This window comes from Doryrhamphus excisus, chromosome 14 (assembly GCF_030265055.1).
Source record: "Doryrhamphus excisus isolate RoL2022-K1 chromosome 14, RoL_Dexc_1.0, whole genome shotgun sequence".
NCBI classification, from domain to species: Eukaryota; Metazoa; Chordata; class Actinopteri; order Syngnathiformes; family Syngnathidae; genus Doryrhamphus; species Doryrhamphus excisus.
Window position 1 is genome coordinate 14,914,529 of NC_080479.1, and position 23,702 is coordinate 14,938,230.

Below are 23,702 nucleotides of genomic sequence, written 5' to 3' on the forward strand. Positions count from 1 at the left end.
GACGGAAGGAACAGATATACCATAGGAATCAATAAAATATTTCAATGACGGTTCAATCCCCATCCTGGTGGTGTAATTGTAATTTCTATTGCTCTTTGTTAACGTGTTTTGCCATTTAAAATTTCGCAGAGGGTGCCATTTTGTTGTCAGTGAATTTCATCCAACAGAAACTGACCAACAAAGATGAGTTTTATATAACAGCCATTCATTCGTTCTAAATAATCGATAGAGGCCGTTCTGCTAGCCTCTTGCCAAATATTGATCTGCGGCTCATGTTTTTGTTCTGAAGTGCGCATGATGCCCCAGGGACAATAAAAGACCAGTGAGATTAAGACAATTAGGGGGTTGATTGTTATCCAAAAGACGAGAAGGAGGAGATTAAATGAGGAGATTTAGGTCAAAGTGGTGATGCCCAGAGGAAGGAGGGGCAAAGAAAAAGGGGGAGGGCGTAGAAAAGGTGGGAGGAAGTGGAGGAAGGATTGGGGTCAGAGAAACTGATCGCTGTAGCATGCGAGGTTGCTCCGACTGAAGGAAGAGTGATCTTGGCAAGACTACATTGGATTGACCTAAAGAGTAAGACAGGTTGAACTTCACCTGATTTCCACAATCGGCACGCCCGTCTAGGGGATTTTTTTTCTTTCCTTATCCGTACACGCTTGTGAATCAGCAGTGGCCGCTCTTCTTTTTCTTGACTTCTCCAGTCTGTGTATCACTCTCATACCCATCACCCCTCCTCCTTTTGAAGACAGTCTAATTAGCAGACATTTTTATTGATCCGCTGGATTTGGTGCTGAAATCCCCTTCCCTGTCTGCCAGACGGATCCTGGATAAAGTCTTTCTCTATCTGGTGGTCTGAGAGATTGGGAAAGGGGGGTTTGGGGGGGGGTGGGGGGGGGGGGGTCGTTGGCCCACCTGTTGACCACAAGCCAGAAGCGTGCAGACTTTGCTGCACCCTTACATCACCCGTTTCTTATCTCTTGTTCCACGCCGCAATCCCATATCAACACCCCCAAATCTGGGAACCCTCTGTTGTCAGTCATGGACCTGTCAATGCTTAGTGACTGTGTCTAGTGCAATAATGCTGAAGCAAGATGTTTTGTTTTGATTCATTCAGCTTGTATAAAAACACATGGCTTTTTCATATTGGCATTTTCCATACATACAGATCAGAATCAGAATCAGAAAAGGGTTTATTACCAGGTATGATCAAACACATACTAGGAATTTGTTTTGGTGTAGTAGGTGCAGACACATCTATTAAAAAAGAATGAAAAATACAAAATATACATAACAGTATAAATATATGTACACAGTCTGTTTTTCCATTTGTTATTCCGGAAGTGCAGTCAGATTGTTTTTCCTAAAAGTCCAAACTGGACGTTAATGTAACGCATAAAGTGAAATACATACAGATAGAAAAAAACAATATTTTAAGAATGAATGCAGAGTTGTATGCATGTAATGTGTATTAAATGCAAAATAGCACAAAGGTATCAATTTAGGTTACACACTAATGAAAGTGTTAAAATGTCTCTCACCTGCCTAGACTGGACCTAGCATTATTTTATTTTGAGAAAACAGAATGGTGATGATGCAAGGCTGTTTGAGGCCTCATTGTCTTCCTTCCTCTTCATGATGGCATGCAACCAAGATGAGGTGTGAAAATAAGGCCTGATGTTTTGGTCAGATTTTGACAGACTCAAGGTTATGCAAATGATGCCAGTGAGAAACGTGACCTCTCTTGTAATACTCAAACTAAAACAAGGCACTTCTTCCTTTAGCATGTGGTAGAAATTGGTCCTAGTGTAGGGACAGGTATTGATTCCAGAGGGGATTCCAGACTCTCACTACACCGGGTAATTTACGAGAATCCATAGGTATGAATGTGAGTGTGAATGGTTGTTTGTCTATATGTGCTTCAGGCAAGTTTTTATTTATAGCGTGGCAGTTCACAAACTAAATAACATGTCAAGCCATCCTTCCCCGCCTTCCCCTACACATGCCTGAGGTCACATACATACGAGAAAAAAAAAATTATGTTTCAGGCATTGCCTGGGACAGCTATAAAAGAGGGGACTTATGTGACCTTTGGCCTTGGGAAAAGATAATATGACTACTTTTTTTGACTTCATTGTAAATGTCCGACTTTTTTTGCTCATGAATTTATGATTTTTTCTTGTAAATTTACAACTTAATTCTCAGAAATTAACAACTTTTTTTCTTGTAAGTTTACAACTTTTGTCTTGTAGATTTATGTCTTAAGTCTTTTTTCTCGAAATCTCAGATTATTCATTTTTTTTTCAATTCTGCCCTAATACTTCATTGTACTTTGGATACCCAGAAAAGCAATACATAAAATTAAATCCATTATTATTATGATTATTACATGTCCAAAGCCTGGCCATTTGCAGCCCGCGGCTGTTTGTTTTTTGTGTGTGTGTGTTTTTTAGTGGCCTGCGGCACATTCCAAAAATATAATTTAACAAGAAAGCTAAAAAAATAGCAATAATTGTACAAAAATACATTCAAGACATTAAGTCATCTAATTAGAAAAAAACATAAATATTAAAGAAAAAAACATGTAATATCAGGAGAAACAAACAAAACAATGAAAGAAGCTGTATTTTTTTGAAAATATTACAGAAAAAGTCATAATTAGGAGAGGAAACATTCCAAGAAGAAATAGCATCCTATTCTTTTTCAGTATGTATTGCATTAAACCAATCTTTAGACAGATTACAAAAGAGGATTTAATGTAAAAATTAAACAACAAATCTTATGGCATTTCTCTCTGTAATAGATTACTATACATCAAGATTAAAGCAACGCCTTTGTGATTTAAACCATCCATAGATTATATATATTGACCTATTTGACCTATAGATGCCATGTATTACTTTTCCCTCATGAAATGAGAGGATTGCTTTGGTAAGACCAGGGTGCTTGTTGACATTTAATTGTCTTGACAACACACCTTATCTGGATGTACCCCAGTTCCAGGCAGACTATTACATTTGGAAAATTAATCAGACAAAATGGCTGCACAAAATTTTCAAGTACTTCTGAAAACGAGAATTTGGTGCACAAAATCAGACTTCCTGTCTGATTTTGGATTTATTTGTAATTTTATCTCATTTCAGGTGATATCGCTGAGAGTAATGGTACAGTGTTTGATACATAGCTTGGTATAAAGGTGATGGTTATGGCTTAAATGTTTTATTTCTGGGTATTATGTCCACCATATTGGGTAAACCCAAACAAATTTAATTGTTCCATTCATTACAGCAGGTCTTCCAGCTCATGAAGCAGCAAAACAACCCCAGACCATCACACTACCACCACCATATTTTGCTGTTGGTATGATGTTCTGGGATTTTTTTTTAAATAGCAGAATTTATGCTTCCATTCATTACAGCAAGTCTTCCAGCTCATGAAGCGACAAAACAACCTCAGACCATCACACTACCACCATAATATTTCACTGTTGGTATGATGTTCTGGGATTTTTTTTTTTTTTGGTAAATAGAGTTTATGCTTCCATTCATTACAACAGGTCTTCAAGCTCATGAAGCGGCAAAACAACCCCAGACCATCACACTACCACCACCATATTTCACTGTCGGTATGATGTTCTGGGATTTTTTTTTTTTGGTAAATAGCAGAATTTATGCTTCCTTTCATTACAGGAGGTGTTCCAGCTCATGAAGCGGCAAAACAACCCCAGACCATCACACTACCACCACTATATTTGACTGTTGGTATGATGTTTTTTCTCTCTTTGTTAGGAATTGTAAACAAATGTAGCTTCACCTTAACTGTAAATGGAATGGAACCCTATTTTTTTATGCCAAAAATGTGAATGCCAAATACTTTGCGGATGTGAATTTGCTCTCTAAACTATAAAGAGCCCAAACTCAGTCATATGAATTTAATGTGTTGACAAATGCACTAACAATTCATCCGAGGCTTGAGGATTTATCAAACACAGATGCTTCTAGGAAAACAACTAATGTAATAATGCCATCTTACATATTTAAGGTTCAGTCAGTGAGGATTATCCCCGCAGTTCAAGGGATCTGACACACAACTAGGCTGGCCAGGGTCAGTAAACAACAGGGCGCTGCAAAAGTGACGTGACTCTGACTACTTCCTTACTGTAAAGGAGTGTGATAACAATAATAATCCTCTTTTTTTATGCAAGGATCTGCAAGCAGATCAGCTGTTCACTGTTTACCAAGACCAAAGTGTAAAAACACCCGTGACACACCAATGAAAGAGAAAGGGAAAGGGGGTGGACAAAACCTGCGTGATAAGAAGTTGTAAACAAACTGACTGGTTACCTTGGCTGGTTCATTTTCACTTTCATTATGGTAGAAATAACGGCACAACCTTTACACTTAGAGGAAAATACACTGGAGCGTATCCCAACTGACTTTAGGCAAGAGGTGGGGTACACCCTGGACTTTAAAAAAATATATAGAAAAATTTGACAATATAGGACTCAAGGAGTCAATCATTTTACATAATATAAGTCAATAAATATAGAATAACTGATGACAAGGTTAATATTTGACAGAAACATACAGTAGTTTCATGATGCGTCACTGCAGATAAGGTATTCACAAAGGTCATAGTAAGTGTAACAGTGGTTAGAGATAGTACAGTTATGTACACAGTAATTTAAGACTCTTCTTGTACTTTGTAAACATCAACTGCTGGTACTCTTCCTTGAAATCGGTCATTGTTTGAATTTTTCAATCAATCCATTGGTACTTTAACAAGATACAGTAAATAGAATACAAAATACACAAATAAATGATAAGTAAAGTAATGTAACTCATATTAAACAAACATAATAATGAGCCAAAGCCACATTAAATCAACAAGGAAATTAAGTAAATTAAAAAATATTAAAAAGAAATTAAGTAAGTGACGCTGGTTGGTTATACAGTTAGCTTGAATGCTAATGTTAGCACCAATGAACAAAAGAGCCTCACAGAGCAAAGACATCACCTCTATGCATTCACACAAAGCATCAGCCCGGGTAGAACAAGAATGAAGGGCAAGAAAGCGACAACAGGGCGGACTGCGGTGTGTTCACTGACCGCCGAACACAGTGGAACAAAACAACACCCAAAGCTAAAAATTAGCAATGACACAAACCATGTCAATTATAGGCTAATTGGTTTCTTGTAATAATTATAAAATGTTTCTTAAATGATTTTTATTCATATTACGATGTTATTTATTTTTCACATTTTAAAAGTATATATATTTTGAATTTTGTTTTTTTTGTTTCGTTTTCTTGTTAAATTATAATTTTAGAATATGCCAATAAAAAAACTGCAGTGCGCCACAAATGGTCCCTGGGCCGCACTTTGGACACCCTTGATATATAATAAGACATACATTCACATCTTCCTGAGCAGATATATACTAAAATATATACAATAATATTAGCTAATTTAATGGCCCAGTGAAAAACAATGCAGACCCAGGGCATGTTCGTGTTTCTAAAAAAAAAAAAAAACAGAACGGCCAGGCCAGGATGTGAAAACAGGACAGATTATTCTCAGAACTAAACTAATTCAGTTCCTGACGTATGATCAAAGCGTTCACTACTTATACTGTCCTGAACAGTCACCATGACATGCATATTGCACTTGCCTTTCAATGATGCTGTGCCTGACTCACTTGTTCCAGCACTTAAGAAAGCCTGCAACATTCTTTGCACATTTGACACCACAAATGTGCATTGTAATGGATAGTGTGCATATTCTTTTTTTTATATCAGAGATTGACATTTTCCATTCAATCAAGCACAAGTTGGAGCACTATGCAAAACCTTAAAACAAAAAAAAAAAAACAAAAAGTGGGGTTGGGATCAAATCAACACCCTGTACCTTAAAAGGCAGCAGCTGTACCATTACACCCATCAGGGACTGACAAGTAGGTGCTGTCAGTTATTGCAGTAACAATCATAGTGTCAGATTACTTGTGGGGTTTTTTTTTAAGCTTCATGCTTCACGGCAGCGGTTGCACAAAATGGGGACGGCAATGGTGGATGGTGGGGGCCACACGTTATGCAATATTAAAAGAGAAACCGAAACTGTGCCTGTTTAGGTTCATGAAAGTGCAGTGCACTATAAGGTCCTCATTGCTTTTGGCACACTTTGGTGTTGTTACTCTTTTTAAGCAATAACAACAATCCCATTGACTTACTGTATGTTATTTGATACTGAACTCTATTGCAGTCATTCATTCAGTCTTCATTCACACTGCTTGGTAAATAGCAGAATTTATGGTTCCATTCATTACAGCAGGTCTTCAAGCTCATGAAGCGGCAAAACAACCTTAGACCATCACACTACCACCACCATACGTCACTGTTGGTATGATGTGCTGGGATCTTTTTGGTAAATAGCAGAATTCATGCTTCCATTTATCATAGCAAGTCTTCTAGATCCTGAAGCGACAAAGCAACCCCAGACCATCACACTACCACCGCCATATTTCACTGTTCGTATGATGTTCTGGGATTTTCTTTTTTGGTAAATAGCAGAATTTATGCTTCCATTCATTACAGCAAGTCTTCCAGGTCCTGAAGCAGCAAAACAACCCCAGACCATCACACTACCACCACCATATTTCACTGTTGGTATGATGTTCTGGGATTTTCTTTTTTGGTAAATAGCAGAATTTATGCTTCCATTCATTACAGCAGGTCTTCCAGGTCGTGAAGCGGCAAAGCAACCCCAGACCATCACACTACCACCACCATACTTCACTGTTGATATGATGTTCTGGGATTTATTTTTTTTGGTAAATAGCAGAATTTATGCTTCCATTCATTACAGCAGGTCTTCCAGCTAAAGAAGCAGCAAAACAACCCCAAACCATCACACTTCCACCGCCGTATTTCACTGTTGGTATAATGTTCTGGGATTGTTTTGGTATATAGCATAATTTATGCTTCCATTCATTACAGCATGTCTTCCAGCTCATGAAGCGGCCAAACAGCCCCAGACCATCACACTACCACCACCATACTTCACTGTTGATATGATGTTCTGGGATTTTTGGGGGGGTAAATAGCAGAATTTATGCTTCCATTTATCAAAGCAAGTCTTCCAGCTCATGAAGCGGCAAAACAACCCCAAAACATCACACTACCACCACCGTATTTTACTGTTGGTATGATGTTTCTTTGTTAGGAATTGTAAACAAATGTAGTTTCACCTTAACTGTAAATGGAATGGAGCCCTATTTTTTATGTCAAAAATGTGAATACCAAATACTTTGCGGATGTGCATCCATTTGCTGTTTGGGTCCCGTGTCTTGTGGCAACAGGCCTGCATTAGCTGCACTTTCTTCATTCACACTATGCTGACTGTCAGTCTGTAACTGGATGTTGAGCTTGACCATGAGGTGGAACAGGTGGTGGCTTTCCCTTTACTGCACTTTTACAACAGCAGCATCCCTTTGTCTTATTTTGCTTGTCGCAGACAGCTTCAGTATAGCTGACCTCAGGTCTTTCCTTCACTGATCCGTTCATCTCGTCTGGTGGCATTAATTACCCTCTTTATGTGGTCAGGCCAAGTTACTCAACAAAAGTTTCCCCTCTTGAAAAGTGTGTCTGGACAGGTTTTGCGTTCCGGATATGATGTGCACGAATCGACTGGAGCGTTGCGACTTGAGCTTCTGAGCCTGAGCCTAGACTGTCTGCAAATTAGAGAAATTAGCCCAGTCGGGCGCGAGCCAGTGAAAGACCCAACACATGCACGTACATGCGCACACATCGACACGTAAGCTTGCGCACACGCCCACACACACCGCTCCGCCGCCCTCATCCCTCAAGCCACACTCCACTTGTAGAATAAGCAATCTCGCCATATGGCAGCCAATTTCCTACCCGAGTTCAGACAACAGGACAGAGGGGAGGAGTGAATCTTCAGAATTAAGATTAAGGATTTCATCGACTATATACTGGGGGTGTAATGATACAAAAATATTCACGGTCTGAATGATATTGCCAACAACAACTCAAAAGTAGTTTTTAAATGAAAAGTATCTGGTGCAGCTATACCTAGTAGTAGTAAAAAAAAATATTTCCTTAAATTACTACATGCAAAACATTTAACTGCAGCTCTAACACAATATATTTTTATTTTTTGCACAAAGTAAAATATTTTTTTGTTTGTTTGTTTACACCATAACTAGGTTGAGCGACACCCTTGTGGTTATTTTTAGACATCAGGTGAGCTGAGAGTGTGCGTGCTTGGATCTAAAAGTAAACGGGACGCTCACCAGACAGGTCTCCACGTAAGTCTTTTCCTGTGCACTTTGGTGACCTGCCCTATATCTGCAAGTACACAAAAGTGAAACAGTACTTGATGTTATATTGTGATAACGTATCATAACAGAATTGAAGTATGGAAAACAATGTGCCTTTGAGTGGGAGGATGGGGGGGGGGGTGTTACTTAAATATATTCTTGAGTGAGATGTAGGTCAAGGAGATACAGTGGCAGCAGATTGCTCATTAAGTGCCAAACCAAGCAAAAGTCTAAGAGTGTGTTTTCTAGTGGCAACAGGCCAGCCATCTGCTCCTCCTTTATTCATTCATTAACATCTCTTCTTTGTGTGTGTGTACGTGTGTGTGTGTGTGTGTGTGTGTGTAAGTATACATCACAACAGCCAACACGCTTGGCCAAGTGTACAACGTCACTAATGTTGTTGTCCGAAAAAAACCAACAGTCGTGTGTCAGATGGCTCAATCACGTGATCGCGGCCCGATCGCCATTGGCTGGGCTGTCAGGCTAAAAACGCTCGGCGCAATCCAGGCTCAAGTGTTTCTGGCGAAGAGTTTGGAAGAGAGGTCACAGGATCTAAGCGAGAGGAGAAGAGGTCAGACGATGGCCTAACCAAAGAAAAGGATGCTCCCAACAGCTGAATGAATGTGCACAAGTAAGTATTTATTTTCAGATACTTCAGAAAGACTGAGCTGAACTACAATGATGTTGCTATGGGAACCAATTGCCAATTTAAATTCAACGACGACTGTCCAAATCAACTAAAATCAGTCTTTCTTTTTTCAGATCTTGAGCTTTAACCAGCATACCTAAGACGGACGGACGGAGGGACCGAGCTCCAAGCAAACCAAAGTTTTTTTTTTTCCCGATACCAAAGCAAACCAAAACCAAACAGAAGCTCATCTGACAGCTGCAGTGTCTTTTTTTTTGTTTGTTTGTTTGTTTTTAACTGTGAAAAATGAAGGGGGATAGCACATCGGGAGACATGAGCGCATGGAGAGAAGTGGACTTTGCGCTCAACTGTACCTACATCGTACCGGATCAGGTGTCGAACTTGAGTTTCAACCTGCCCAAAGCCATGACTTCCATTCCACGCAACCTCTCCTTTGACTACAACAAAGACAACGAGGTAAAATACATTTTTGTTTCTCTTTGATTCTCTACTGTATGGTTAGTAATTATGGACTTAATACACTTGATATTCTGTTAGGACGTCTGCATTGGGTTACTCGAACACAAACAAAAGATTTGCTGACTCGTGACTTTATGTGTGTCTGAGAGTCTTAAAAATGTGTTTAATTCCTCATAATTTACGGTCTATGGATGAAACAAAACAATGCATGCAGGGGTTTTATGTTCTATTTAAATACAAGACATGACGTCAGGAATCCACTCGATTTCCACCAGGTGATCTTATCGTACCTTGTCAGACTTCTTTATAACCCCACACACCCTCTTTACCCTCCCACGGCTTTTTGCTCTCAAGCAATTTGCAATAACAGGTCAGTCAGCTGAGTGTTTGGCTACCAAATACAATAAAAAAAAAAAAGTTTGTTTCAGTCATATAAAGTTAATTATCGTAAATGATGTTTGAGGTCGAATCAGCTGTCACGTTCCTCTTTCTGACCCGGTAAGAATTTGGTCAACACTTTCTGTCAGTGTTCCGCTTCTCTAACTTAGATGACAGGATTGTTTTTTTTTTTGTCATATGTGATAGGATCTTCTGCCTGCATACTGATGAGAAATCCTGTTAAGAAAAAAAGCCCAAAAAAAGCCGTACACACTTTCAATAATTGTAAACAAGTCGTTTGTTAAATTTTCTCAATGTTTTATTTTTTTTGCCACTGCCTTTTTTCAAACTGACTGCCCTTTTGGCCCAGTGGAATCACACACATCAGAAAAAAACTCTGTTGTTTTTTGCATGCATTGAATGCTCTCAATTCAGCTACAGTTGCAGATCTGATAGCGTAGACTTTATCTTCAAGGTCTTCTATAATACATGTCTTAACAGACTGTTTTTGGGGACGCACTACACTTTGTCACATTTCAGTCACGGGCACTTTTCCTTAAATGGACTCTTAGCGTACTGCCGTCAAACAAGGGCGACTCATTTCCTGATCATCAAAGTCCTTTTGTGTGGGTTTGTGGATGACTTCACAGTCAGTCACAGGATGAGAATAGTAAACCAATATAGGTTGGAAGACTTGTTGACTCACCTGATCATGTGACAGACAAAAAAAAAATCTGGGATTGATCTGAAAGTTTTCCACCCAGATGCAAATATTCTATAATATTTTTTATTGTGGCTGGAATTTTTATTCAATTTTAAGTGGTTAGCGCGCAGGCCTCAGGGTTCAATTCCACCCTCGGCTATCTCTGTGTGGAGTTTTGCATGTTCTCCCTGTGCATGCGTGGGTTTTCTCCGGGTACTCCGGTTTCCTCCCACATTCCAAAAACATGCTAGTGAAGCGCCGAAGAACTGGAGTCTGAGGCGGAGTGTCGAATTTGGGAGAAAACTTTTTAATTTTTCTTGCAAACATTAACTTGCACTCTTTGCTATGTAAGATATGAAAGCCCCGTCTCTCAACCACAACATGAAGCGGAAAACCCCCGTCCTTTGCGCCCACCCCTCCCCTATCGATCGTTCCGGGGTGAATTATGTCCCGGTAACCTACCACTACACTAGGTTAATTGGCGAATCCAAATTGTCCATAGGTATGAATGTGAGTGTGAATGGTTGTTTGTCTATATGTGCCCATGTGATTGGCTGGCCGCCAGTCCAGGGTGTACCCCGCCTCTCACCCGAAGACAGCTGGGATAGGCTCCAGCACCCCCCGCGACCCTCACGAGGATAAGCGGCAGAAAATGAATGAAAGTCAGAAGTGATTGATGTTGGATACATCAATATAGATATAGAAATCTGTTTGTAGTGTCCTAACTCTTAAAGAACCAGAGAGACTGACTGATAGGTGTATACCAAGATCTGTGGGCTGAAACAAAAACGATGACGTAAAAGTTTGAGGAACACATACAACTTTTTAAAGCAATCCACATTCAGGCAAAACACGAGGATTCGGGATTCGTGATGCTCCGTTTTTCATTTTCTTAAACCTTGGGTCTTTATACTGAAGTGTGCCCTCGAAGCAGAGACACGTGGCATATGGGTGCCAGTTAGGGGGAACAGAGGCTGAGGGGGGGGGGTTACTGCTGATGCTGAGAGTGTGCGTTAAAGAGGGAGGGGGGGCGGGGATTTAGGTTAAAACCAGATGATTAACTTTCGTTGGGGATAGGCAGCTAGCCAGCCATCAGGCCCGAACCTGGCAGGCACACAAGCTACTTCCATTTCTTGAAAAAATTTGGAGGCGGTGGAGTGGTGGGGGGTTGTGATCGCGTGGGTATCCTCGAGAACGCTCAAACCTCTTTTCATTTCAGTCTTCCGCACACTATCCCTCTTCCCCCCACCCCTTGTTTCCACCCCGCCTTCCTTCCACCAACCTGAGCGGTTGAGCAGCGGCGGCGCGGCGGCACAGCAGTTCGTTAGTCACGCAACGCCAGCGGAGCACAATGCATCCTGTCATCCCGCTTCATCGCATGCAGAAATCACCTCACTTGCACATTGCATATACTCCCGTTGTCCTCAGTGACCTGTTGCTGCCATCATTTTATAACACCAATAATAACACCGTAAAAAAAACACAAGGTGTTTACTTTTCAGGTCATGTTTTTTCTTATTAATCACTGATCTTTGCACAAGTTGTTGTGATAATCCTTTTAAAGACTGTTTCCTCAATAGCAAAAGGAGAGAGAGTGTGTTTACTTATGGGGGGTTAGTGAATGCGGTTGGGGAGGTGGGACGTGTTAAATATTGAAGACAAAGCTCCTCAAGACACTTGTGACAAGTGTGACACAGATGCTGCAGCCCGTTGGTGTGTCATTGTGTTTTTTTTTGGGGGGGGGGGGTGCACTGCATAAGGGTGACCCCCAAGCTTGTCATGTGACTAATAAGCAGCCTGCCGTGCACAGTTTTGATTATCAAATCAAAGAAGAAGAATCAAGAATTATCTAACGATATTCGATCATTTTGACCTTTTAAAAAAACACTAAGTATCATTGAGATTAACATTTAAAGATTCTGTCATCATTGCATACACAGTTGTCTATTATTAAATTATTTTATGGGGGTTATGTTTGAGCTGTGTAATACATTGGATATGACAAACTCCACGATAGCTTAACGTGCTTGAATGCACCACTACGGCAGCTCAGGAGGGACACTAAAGATATCGCCACTTTCTGTGCATTACAAGCTGCCACCATTCTGCGCTGTTTCTTTTCATATTTCATATTCACCCGCCGAATAAAAGCGTCAGTAAGCGTTGACAGTCGTAAAGAAGTCTATGTTCCACACCGGAACTGTAGGATTCGGTTTTAACATTGTACTTTCATTAATATTCGCTTCTGCTTGCTAACTGCTAGCACTCCGTGTAGCCCCCGCCTCCACGAAGATGCTTAATAGTTGAGAGGATGTTCACTCTTTTGTGTTTATTTTATATAAAGCCAATGCGTACCGACACATGCAAAGTGAACCCTCTTCTTATTCTGCCTGTGTACTACAATATAATAGAGCAGACGCTCATACACTTGTGTCAATTTATTAATTTAATACATCGTAACAGGCGTAGAGTCAGTAAAAGCGCCCCGGAGTGTTAACAAACAGCAGGTCAAACAACAACTGTCTCTTTCCGATGTGTGTCACGTTAAGTGGACAAGAGGTCAGGGATCAGTGGAGTAGTAGGTGAGAGAAAGTGTAATTCCCTTTATTGCATGAAGTCATTAGCGACCAAAGTAGGTCACCTTGGAGGTTTTAACGTGGCTTCTGTGCTGTGTGGGTCAACATGAAGAATACACGCACTACAAACATAATGCAAAACAGGAACTAATGAAAATCATTTCATTATTACAAAATTTTAATGCATTTTTTTTTTTTTTGCAGGTGATTGGGGTCTTCAGTAAAGAGTACATCCCTCAGGGAACCCGATTTGGCCCCCTGCAAGGAGACATCTACACCAAAGACAATGTCCCAAAACAGGCCAACAGGAAATACTTCTGGAGGGTAAGTACAGCAAATACACTGATACCTCAGTTTTGGTCTTTAAAGTCAGATGTTTTAAGTTTAAAATGTACAAGAAATGGAACCAATCTGGAACTCTGAATCATCTATGTCAGTCACATAGAGTCCTTTGTGTATAAAGTACAAAGTAAGGAAACCAAATACTTTTCCCATGGACTATTTTAGCTGGAGGAACTCGTGACCACCGATGGCACACAACTTTGAACTCATCACAACTTTACTGGCACACACAGGATGGGACTATTGTTTAACATACACACTTGGGATGCTTACTCATGCCCCCCCCCCTCCTCCCCCTCAGGTCCTGTACGTCTTTTCCTCATTCTTGTCAAGACATGGTTTGTGTCACTCGGGAAAATTTAGTTTCCTACCTCGTAAATTCCCATAAAGTCTTTTCCCCATCAAGAGTATTTCCCTTCCGGCTACATTTCCTGTAAACGTATGCGCAATAGTGAAAGTGTGACGTTCCTAGGAAGTGTGACACCGCTGACACCAGTCACGTACATGTGTGTGCAGATTTGGGTGTGTGCCAATAGTTGTTTTTTTTTTCTATGAAAAGTAAACACATTGGTGACTCCTGACACTGATGAGAGCGAAAGGGAAAGGGAGAGAGAGAGAGAGAGAGAGAGTGACACAGCAACACAGTGGACCACGCCTACAAGCTTCAAATACTATGAAAACACACACAGGAGTGCAACAACACCCACGACACACAACTAAGGAGCACAATACACTGTAATAAAACAGAAGAGGACACAGGATACTTTACTGTACATGGAAGGGGTGAACGTTAGTATTTTTTTATATCTATATTTTTGCTAATTTAATTTATTTATTATGACTCAAATTAAAAAAATATATATATACAATACCACACAAAAATTAAATGCGTTTACATAAGACTGGTTTTAATTCCATGTTCTTTTGGCAGATTTATAGCAACGGGCAGCTGCAGAACTTTGTCGATGGCTATGACGTCCACAGGAGCAACTGGATGCGTTACGTTAACCCGGCAAGGTCTCTGGCCGAACAGAACCTGGTGGCTTGTCAGAACGGTCGGGACATCTTCTTCTACACCATCCGACCCGTGGAGCCCAAGCAGGAGTTGCTCGTGTGGTACAGCCAGGAGTTCGCCCAGAGGTTGTGCAGCCAACAGGATAATATCAAACACGGTGAGTTTAAGTGAATGAGATATTGATGATGGGGTACAGAATTAATTACTATTATTATTTAGAATTAATTATGAATTATTATTATTTTATTTTTATTTTTTTGTACTTTATTTTTTAACAAAACATCAACATTAATACAAACAAACTCAAAACAAAAAGAAGGGGGCACTGGACATACACAGTATACAATTTAGTTATTTCACATTCATCATGGTGCAATTATGAATGAATTAATATGAATTAATAAGTCATTTCCTTGGTTTCTGTCTGTGAACATTGTCCATTTCACCCATTTTTCTCCGCACATGTCTTCTTCACTCCTCAATATACGTGTCAATAGTTCCATATCGTGTATTGTGTTCATCACACAAAGCCAGTCCTCCAATACCAGGGGTCTTGGATTAAGCCATTTTTTGGTAATGCCTTTTTTTACATTCTACCAACATGATTTTAAATAAATACCTATCTTCCCTAAACACAAAGTCTCCCACCAGGTGGCCCAGATACAGTGTATCGCGTGAAAAAGTCACACTGTAACCCAAAATCTTAAATCCATAGTTTTACATGCCCTCTTCCAAAAATTGGTGATATTTGGGCAACATGGTTAACATTGACTGTAGCACACTGATGGCTGGGCAACTTTAATTTCTGGTGTATTGAAAAATCTGATTATATTCTTCCAGCAATGCTGGCAATGATGTTGTGGTGCTTTGAGTCATAATCATACCCAACCATTCAGTTTATTTAATGTTTGTTTTGAGCTCTTTGCTAATGATTATTTTGTTCGTCGAATTTATCTGAAGATCAGAAAAAAAGGAGAACATATCAGAAGATATTTACATTTTTAACTAAAACAAACAATATAGTTGTCAAATAATTGGAAAACCGATTAATCATTATCCACGTTTACATGATATTTTCATCTTTCCAAATGACGTACCAGAAAACAGTGTATACATGGAAAGGAATATTCCAATCTCCTGTCTACATGCACCGCTATAATCAATTTGAATTGATTTTCATTTTGCTAAAGAATGAACAAAACAAAGTGAAAGCTACCTGATGATCATCTGTTGGAAAGAAAATACAATATATCCCCCCCCCCCTCCATGTGGATCTGATAACATTTCCAACATTAAAGGTCCGTGACAGTGACTCACTGATCGTGGTTGGTCGGAAAATTCTTTTACTTCAAAGCAAATGAAGCCACATTGTTGGATGTTATCTCTGCCTGGTATCTTGCTGTTTTTTTGTTTTCATGTCTGGCTTACTGAAAGGAACCAAATATTTGATGAGTCATTTTTTTTTTAATGCTATTAACAGGAGCTACTGATCCTCCATTGCATGATTCAACCTCGTGACTAATACTCATCCACTGTAATTACATTGTAAAAGTCCTAAAAGCATCTACTTTGGTTTTTATTACAAAGTCCATGTTTGCTCAACATTTGTCATCTTGGACTGGACTTGGTTATTTTACAATCCGGTTTTGCTTCAAGGCACGGCACATACTCGGAAGAATTTTAACTACAGTCATATTATCACTTGTTAAACAAGAGGAAAAGCAGGTATAGTCGCCAACAGGTGATGTGAGATGAAATATGCTGATACAAAATGATAGGGTTATTCAGGGCGGATACGTGCCGTGACACATCGCTTACACTTTAGCACCAAGCTGTTCTTTCACGTCCACATCACTACTGGAATTGACAAACAGAAACCTATACTGCACGGGTTTATGTCTATGAGTCAATACTATCATTTACCATCACAGGGAGTGCCGTGTGTGGGTGGTTGCTGATGTCCTGACGTGTACTCGTGCTCTATGGATGGGAAATAACCATGATGATTATATATGATAAGATTTATTTGCGTGGAAGATAAGTAAAGTAAGATAAGTAAAGTTGTGTTTCCATCACTCAGGGACTGTCAAGGAATGGCCGATGAGGCTAATGATGTCTTCTTTATTCATTCATTCATTCATTCATTCATTTTCTACCGCTTTTTCCTCACAAGGGTGCTGGAGCCTATCCCAGCTGTCTTCGGGCGAGAGGCGGGGTACACCCTGGACTGGTGGCCAGCCAATCACAGGGCACATATAGACAACCAACCATTCACACTCACATTCATACCTATGGACAATTTGGAGTCGCTAATTAACCTAGCATGTTTTTTGGAATGTGGGAGGAAACCGGAGTACCCGGAGAAAACCCACGCATGCACGGGGAGAACATGTAAACTCCACACAGAGATCGCCGAGGGTGGAATTGAACTCGGGTCTCCTAGCTGTGTGCTAACCACCCGGCCGCTGTGCAGCCCTGGTTCAGTATATTTGTCATCAAAATAGTAGTCATGCCAAAATGTTGTGTTGCTGCTGGATGTTCACAGTATCCGAGTGATACTGTCGTGGGGGTGCTGGAGCCTATCCCAGCAGTCTTCGGGCGAGAGAGGCAGTGTACACCCTGGACTGGTCGCCAGCCAATCACAGGGCACATATAATCAAACAACCATTCACACTCACATTCATACCTATGGACAATTTGGAGTCGCCAATTAACCTAGCATGTTTTTGGAATATGGGAGGAAACCGAAGTACCCAGAGAAGTACCACGATACAGTATCGTGGAACAAAGTATCACAATATATATCTCCAAAACAATATTTTCTTACACTCCTAATTGCTAATACTCATTATTTTTGATTTGTGTCTCACAGAATACATAAATATGGATGATGATCAAGACAAGACCAAACAGCAAGTAATTCAGCACATGTGGCTCAAGGAGACAGCAAAGGAAGAGGCGAAAGAGAAGAAGAACGATGATGGAGAAGTGGATGTGGAGATGTTGGGGCGAGACACCCCTCCTGACACTCCTGACGATCAAATCATGGACTTCAGTAAAAAGATTGAAAAGGAGGAGAAGATCGAAAGAGATCCAGAGCATGGTGGGTTCATTCCGTCCCCACGCCCGGAACAAAGAGGCGTAGGATTGAATCCTCCGTACTTTCCAGAACATCACCCCGCCCTCGCAGCTGATCACAGAAGCCTACCTCTTCACCTCCATGGTATCTACGGCCACAAGGAAGGGCTGGTGTCATCTTATCCGCTTTACCCTCAGTCCCGAACACTCCAGCCCGCCTATCAGCTCCTTCAACCCTATGCTTCGCATTATCCTCGCCTTCTCCTCCCGTCTTACTCCCCTCCATTTCCCGGAATGCTGCCATCAAGAGGATCCCTCCGGTACGGCAGCTATCTGGGCACGGATGGACTCCCGTACCCTCCTATCAGCACCCCGAGTCTACTTCCAATGTCGCTCCCTTACCCTCCATCTCCACAGGGTGGTCTGAAAGAACTAACCCCGAATGTGTCCCCGCCAAGAGGAGCCCCAGCAACCCCTGAACTCTCCCCCATTCCCAAACCGAGGAGCCAGCTTGCTTCGCCTGAACAGACTTCCACAAACTGCGAGGAGGCAATGAACCTAACCTTGGATACTACCAAAGGAAACTTGATGCTGCGAAATCGACCTGGACACAAATCCTTGCCATACCCACTAAAGAAGCAGAACGGAAAGATCAAGTATGAATGTAACATCTGCTCAAAGACCTTTGGACAGTTGTCTAATCTCAAGGTAATGACACCACCACTAAATTAATACACACACACTTAAGTCATCATGTCTAATTTAACTTGTATGATCATAGGTTCACCTCCGAGTGCACAGCGGCGAGAGACCTTTCCAGTGCAGCTTGTGCAAGAAGAGTTTCACTCAGCTGGCTCATCTACAGAAGCATCACCTCGTCCATACAGGGGAGAAGCCACATGAGTGTCAGGTATGTTAAAAATGTCAGTCACACGGGGAAGACCCAGGACATGTTGGTGAGACTATGTCTCTCCACTGAAGTGGGAGGAGCTAAACAAACAAACGAGAGGCGGGGTACACTCTGGACTGGTCGCCAGCCAATCACAGGGCACATATAGACAAACAACCATTCACACTCACATTCATACCTATGGACAATTTGGAGTCGCCAATTAACCTAGCATGTTTTTGGAATGTGGGAGGAAAACCGGAGTACCCGGACAAAACCCACGCATGCACGGGGAGAACATGCAAACTCCACACAGAGATGACCGAGGGTGGAATTGAACCCTGGTCTCCTAGCTGTGAGATCTGTGCGCTAACCACTTGACCGCCGTGCAGCCCGTTAAAGGTTTTCATTGTTGTTAAAATTAAATAATACAGATTTTTAACATTATTAGAGCCTTGTAGACATGAAATAGCACCCCTATAGTCACCTTTACACTTAATAATGAGACATAAATGTGGAGCTGAGTAAACGTGGCTAGTGTCTCTCCATTGGCATGGGAGGAGCTAAACAAACTCGTGCCGTGGAAGGTACATTTACATAATATAAAGGTTAGCATGCGTTCCAAAGGGACCTTGCCTTAAACTGTCACTGTGACTAATGTAAAATTGCGAGGGAGTATGCATTGAATACACTTCATAATAATACTTGTAATTGCTCATTGGTTACTGTTTGTCACTCAGCCAATAGAAAACCTATGAAACATCTTCATGCTTGTTTGCTTACAAGACAATGTGGGTGTGGAAGCTGTCAACCAGAACTGGTCTATTCAAGAGCGTCTGTTTTGAAAAGAAGGAATAACAATGCTAACCTTACTGCGTTAATAACATAATACCAAGTTTTATCCTAAGCAATCCCAACATAAATGTTGCCCTTTACCTTATTTTATGTAACAAAGTCTAACTATTCATTTTTTTTTGCCTTTAAAAGAGTTCTTTTATGAATACAATGTCATGTGACTAAATATTTCGGAGGGGTGTACTCATACCACTAGGGTGTGATTCCTCTCCTTGTCCCTTTCTAATTCAGAAATTGTTTTTTTTGTAGTTAGAGCATAAAAAAAACTGTTTCCTACCTTCTAAATACATGACATTACATACATTGACATTATTAGAGCACTCAAGACATGAAATAACACCCCTATAGTAACCTTTACACTCTGTATTACTCAATATGGAAGACAAAAGATGAAAGACATCACATGTCAGCACTAAGCAAGCACTAAGTTCCCTGTTTTTATTTTACTTCCTGTTTTTTTGCAATTTTAATGCAACCGTCATTAATTACTAATTATATGTTGGATAAATGTATGAATTTTTCTATATAGTGAAAACTTAATTCACTTTTTATTAGTTTTATTTTACTTTTCCATGAGAAATATGACAGAAAAATCTAAAAAGAAAGGTCAAAAAACAAAAACATAATTTCCAAAAGTACTGCGTTAATAACATAATACCAAGTTTTATTTATATATTATATTTATATATTGTATTATTTATATATTTATATATTATATATTTATTTATATATTTATTGATTACATATTTATTTAAATTTATTACAAATTTCCCCACTGAGGGACGAATAAAGGCATATCTTAATCCTAAGCAATCCCAACATAAATGTTGCCCTTTACCTTATTTTATATAACAAAGTCCAACATTCATTCATTCATTCATTCATTTCCTACCGCTTTTCCTCACGAGGGTCGCGGGGGTTGCTGGAGCCTATCCCAGCTGTCTTCGGGCGTGAGGCGGGGTACACCCTGGACTGGTGGCCAGCCAATCACTGCAAAAACTGCAAACTAACTACAAAAATAGACAATTTATGAATCAAAAAGAGCCGGTAAGAAGAACAACGTAAGTTGCAAAGTACCACTTCCACACGGAAGGGGAGGAGAACTTTTGTTCACTGACCAGAATACTACTTAGGACTTGTCTTTCATTCATTCCTTCATTCATTTTCGACCGCTTATCCTTACAAGGGTCGCTGGAGCCTATCCCTGGTCACCAGCCAATCACAGGGCACATATAGACAAACAACCATTCACACTCACATTCATACCTATGGACAATTTGGAGTCGGCAATTAACCTAGCATGTTTTTGGAATGTGGGGGGAAACCGGAGTACCCGGCGAAAACCCACGCATGCACGGGGAGAACATGCAAACTCCACACAGAGATGGCAGAGTGTGGAATTGAACCCTGGTCTCCTAGCTGTGAGGTCCGCCGTGCCGCCCAGTCTAACACTCATTTTTTTTTTTTTTTTTACCAGGTGTGTCAAAAGCGATTCAGTAGCACCAGCAACCTAAAAACTCACCTCCGACTCCACTCTGGGGAAAAACCGTACCAGTGCAAACTCTGCAGCACCAAGTTCACTCAATACATCCACCTGAAGCTGCATCGGCGTCTCCACAGCAACCGGGACCGCCCGTACCACTGTCAGCTCTGCTCCCACGCCTTCTTCCATCACTTCTCCCTCCGCATCCATCAACGCAGCTGCTGCCGCGCCAACTCCACTTCACCTTCACCCGAACACATGAAAGAAATATTAGAGCGTTTCGACGCCAGCCAGGAAGCCGACGCGCTCTCGGAAACGGCGTCTGCGCCTCAAGTGGAGGAAGCCGTAGAGAAATGGCTTGCTCGTACTTTAGAAGGCGACGGCAAAGAGGACCAGAAGGAAGCCACGCTTTTACTAAAAGCTCTCACCGCGGCTACCAATGCAACCGTTGTCGGACAAGCACCCGCTTCCCAACACACCACCACGACCTATCAGGATAGAGCTAGCGTTGTGCATCTCCACAAACGGCCAACGGTGAAATCGGAGCGCCAGTGAGACTATCGAAACTATCGAAAATGAACAAAGGAGATTTTTAAAGATGTCGCCAAATGTAGCCTTTTGATTATGATTGTTGATGAGGAACACAGCAGGGGTTCGAAAACCACCAGACAACCAAAAGAAGAGCATTCCAAAGACCGGAACGAGGAACATACTTTGTGATTGTACTTCCTCTCCCAAAGAGTTACACAAAGATGGAGAACGAGGGAACTTTTTAAGCTGTGAAGTCGATTCTTTTCACTCAGGTAGACTTTTTGTTGTGTTAATTTATCTTTTTTGACAGTTTAGTTGTGTTTATTTATTTTTTTTTTAGTTATTTAATGAATAGTAGACTTTAAAAAAATAATTGCTCAGGAACAGTATAAGTATAGTTTATTATGTGTGTATGGCACAAATAACCTCCCGTTTGTTAATGACTAATTTATTTATTTATTACTAAAAAAGGGAAAATCGGGTATCTTTAAATTGTGTTTTAAATGATACTTTGCCAAAACATTATGAGCATTGTTTTCTTTCTCGCCCAAAAATACCGAATGGTAATAAAGTCGGTAGTTGTAGCGTCACACTGGATTCAATTTTTGAATAAGCAAAGCTTTATTGTACATCATTTGAATCCAAATCCTTTTTTTTCAGGTAGTACTTGACGTTAGCAGTCAGTAACAAAACAGCACAATGTTTGTCCTTAAGCACGTGAAACAAAAAATAACCCACATGTATATGTATGTACTTCACATGTACTACACATGTACTACATGTCATCATTTTCTAGTTTTTTTTTTTTTTTTTATACAACCATGTAGTTTATTTTTGGAAGCAGGTTTGAGATTGTAAGAATTTATATTGTGAGATACTATTTTGATTATACTTTTATATGATGTAGTACAATAAAGATATTGTTTCTATATGCAGTATCAGCTTGGTTTTGTCGATGCTCTTTTATGTATACTAATTCATCATTTATCGCCGTCAATTGACGAGTGAATTTGGATTTTAACATTTTTAGAACCCTCTAAACATAAAATAACACTATGAATACCTTTACTTATGTATTTACCAATATAGTAGACATAATAAGAGCAAAAATCCAAGTAAGATAGATGGGAGGGGGGCACAAGTCGACATAAGTCTGGTGTTTGTGTGTCTTTACTGACATCTAGTGACCGGTGTAGAATACTACATTTCTTCAGAGTGTCATTAGATGCATCTTCTGAAGGCCTTATATTTGTATTTTTATTAATTTAGTAATTTTTATGCTTGAAAATGTTTAATTTAGGCACAAAAACAACATAAAATTTCCACAATATTTTTGAATATCAGTTTTCACCGCTTTTGGATTGCCTTGATTTCATGTCTATTTTCATGTCTTTATGCAACACATCACGCACACTCACACAATATATAATATACAATACAATACAATATCATTTCAACAGTTATTCGTATATTTCGCACAAAGATGGAATTTGTATATATGTAATATATAATATACTGTATGAAATAGGTGCCGCACGGTGCTAGAGTGGTTAGTACACTGGCCACACATCTAGGAGATCTGGGTTCGATTCCGCTTTGGTGTGGTTTTAGGTTAATGGGCGACTCCAAATTGTCCATAGGTATAAATGTGAGTGTGGCCTCTCGCCCGAAGACAGCTGGGATAGGCTCCAGCATGCTCAAAAACCTTATTTACAGAATTAACTCATTTGCCCAATCACGTCACTTGACCACCGTGCAGCCCCGTTAACGGGTTTTCATTGTTGTTAATTAAATTGTTTTGCATGAAGCCACTCTGTTGCATCTTGGAATCCCGGAGAGGTTGCGGTGTGGGTGGGTTTTTGAATTAAAGCCAAAGAAAAAGCAAAATATACGCATGTATACCGAAAAATTTGGTACATCATGCACAAGGGTGGTTCAAATTATGCGATACCTCATTTTAGTATTTCAGTAAATTGTTATAGTTAGAGCATAGAAAACCTGTTTATGACATTTTGTATGCAGTTTTTAACATTATTAGAGCCCTACAGGCATGAAATAACACCCCTACAGGGGTAGTGGTGGGGCGAGGGTGGAATCAAACTCGGGTGTCCTAGCTGTAAGCCCTGCACGCTAACCGCTCGAACACCGTGCAGCCTTGGAACACTTCCAAATGTAAAAAAAATAAATAATTAATGGTGTTATAGTTCTCAAAAAACATGTTCTTTTTGTGTGTTGTTTACGTGGTTAAAATTGGTAGACATTTTGCCTAAATATATATATGGCTAAATATGTGTCAAAGTGAAAGTTATGCTTTTTTTTTTGTTGAAAATTTATATTTTCCTGAAACATATCAATATTTTACTGGAGTAAATTAGTTCAAATTTAGAATATCCAAGTATTTCAATGGGTG

The 23,702-nt window shown here is 40.2% G+C and overlaps 1 protein-coding gene across 3 annotated transcripts in view; it reads left to right on the plus strand.

Moving 5' to 3' along the window:
* prdm1b (PR domain containing 1b, with ZNF domain) overlaps positions 1–22,196 on the plus strand; it is a 33,685-nt gene extending 11,489 nt beyond the window's left edge. The window contains exons 3-9 of one of the 3 annotated variants that reach the window (XM_058046812.1): positions 8,756–8,965; positions 9,097–9,439; positions 13,304–13,423; positions 14,373–14,613; positions 17,329–18,242; positions 18,316–18,444; positions 20,756–22,196. In XM_058046812.1, the coding sequence (XP_057902795.1) occupies positions 9,269–9,439; positions 13,304–13,423; positions 14,373–14,613; positions 17,329–18,242; positions 18,316–18,444; positions 20,756–21,316 (2,136 nt within the window). In that variant the 5' untranslated portion in view covers positions 8,756–8,965; positions 9,097–9,268 and the 3' untranslated portion in view covers positions 21,317–22,196. Of the gene's footprint in view, positions 1–8,755; positions 8,966–9,096; positions 9,440–11,715; positions 13,106–13,303; positions 13,424–14,008; positions 14,231–14,372; positions 14,614–17,328; positions 18,243–18,315; positions 18,445–20,755 lie in introns of those variants that run through there. The other 2 variants (XM_058046814.1, XM_058046813.1) reach the window with 2 other exon arrangements.
* Positions 22,197–23,702: the final 1,506 nt, after the last annotated feature.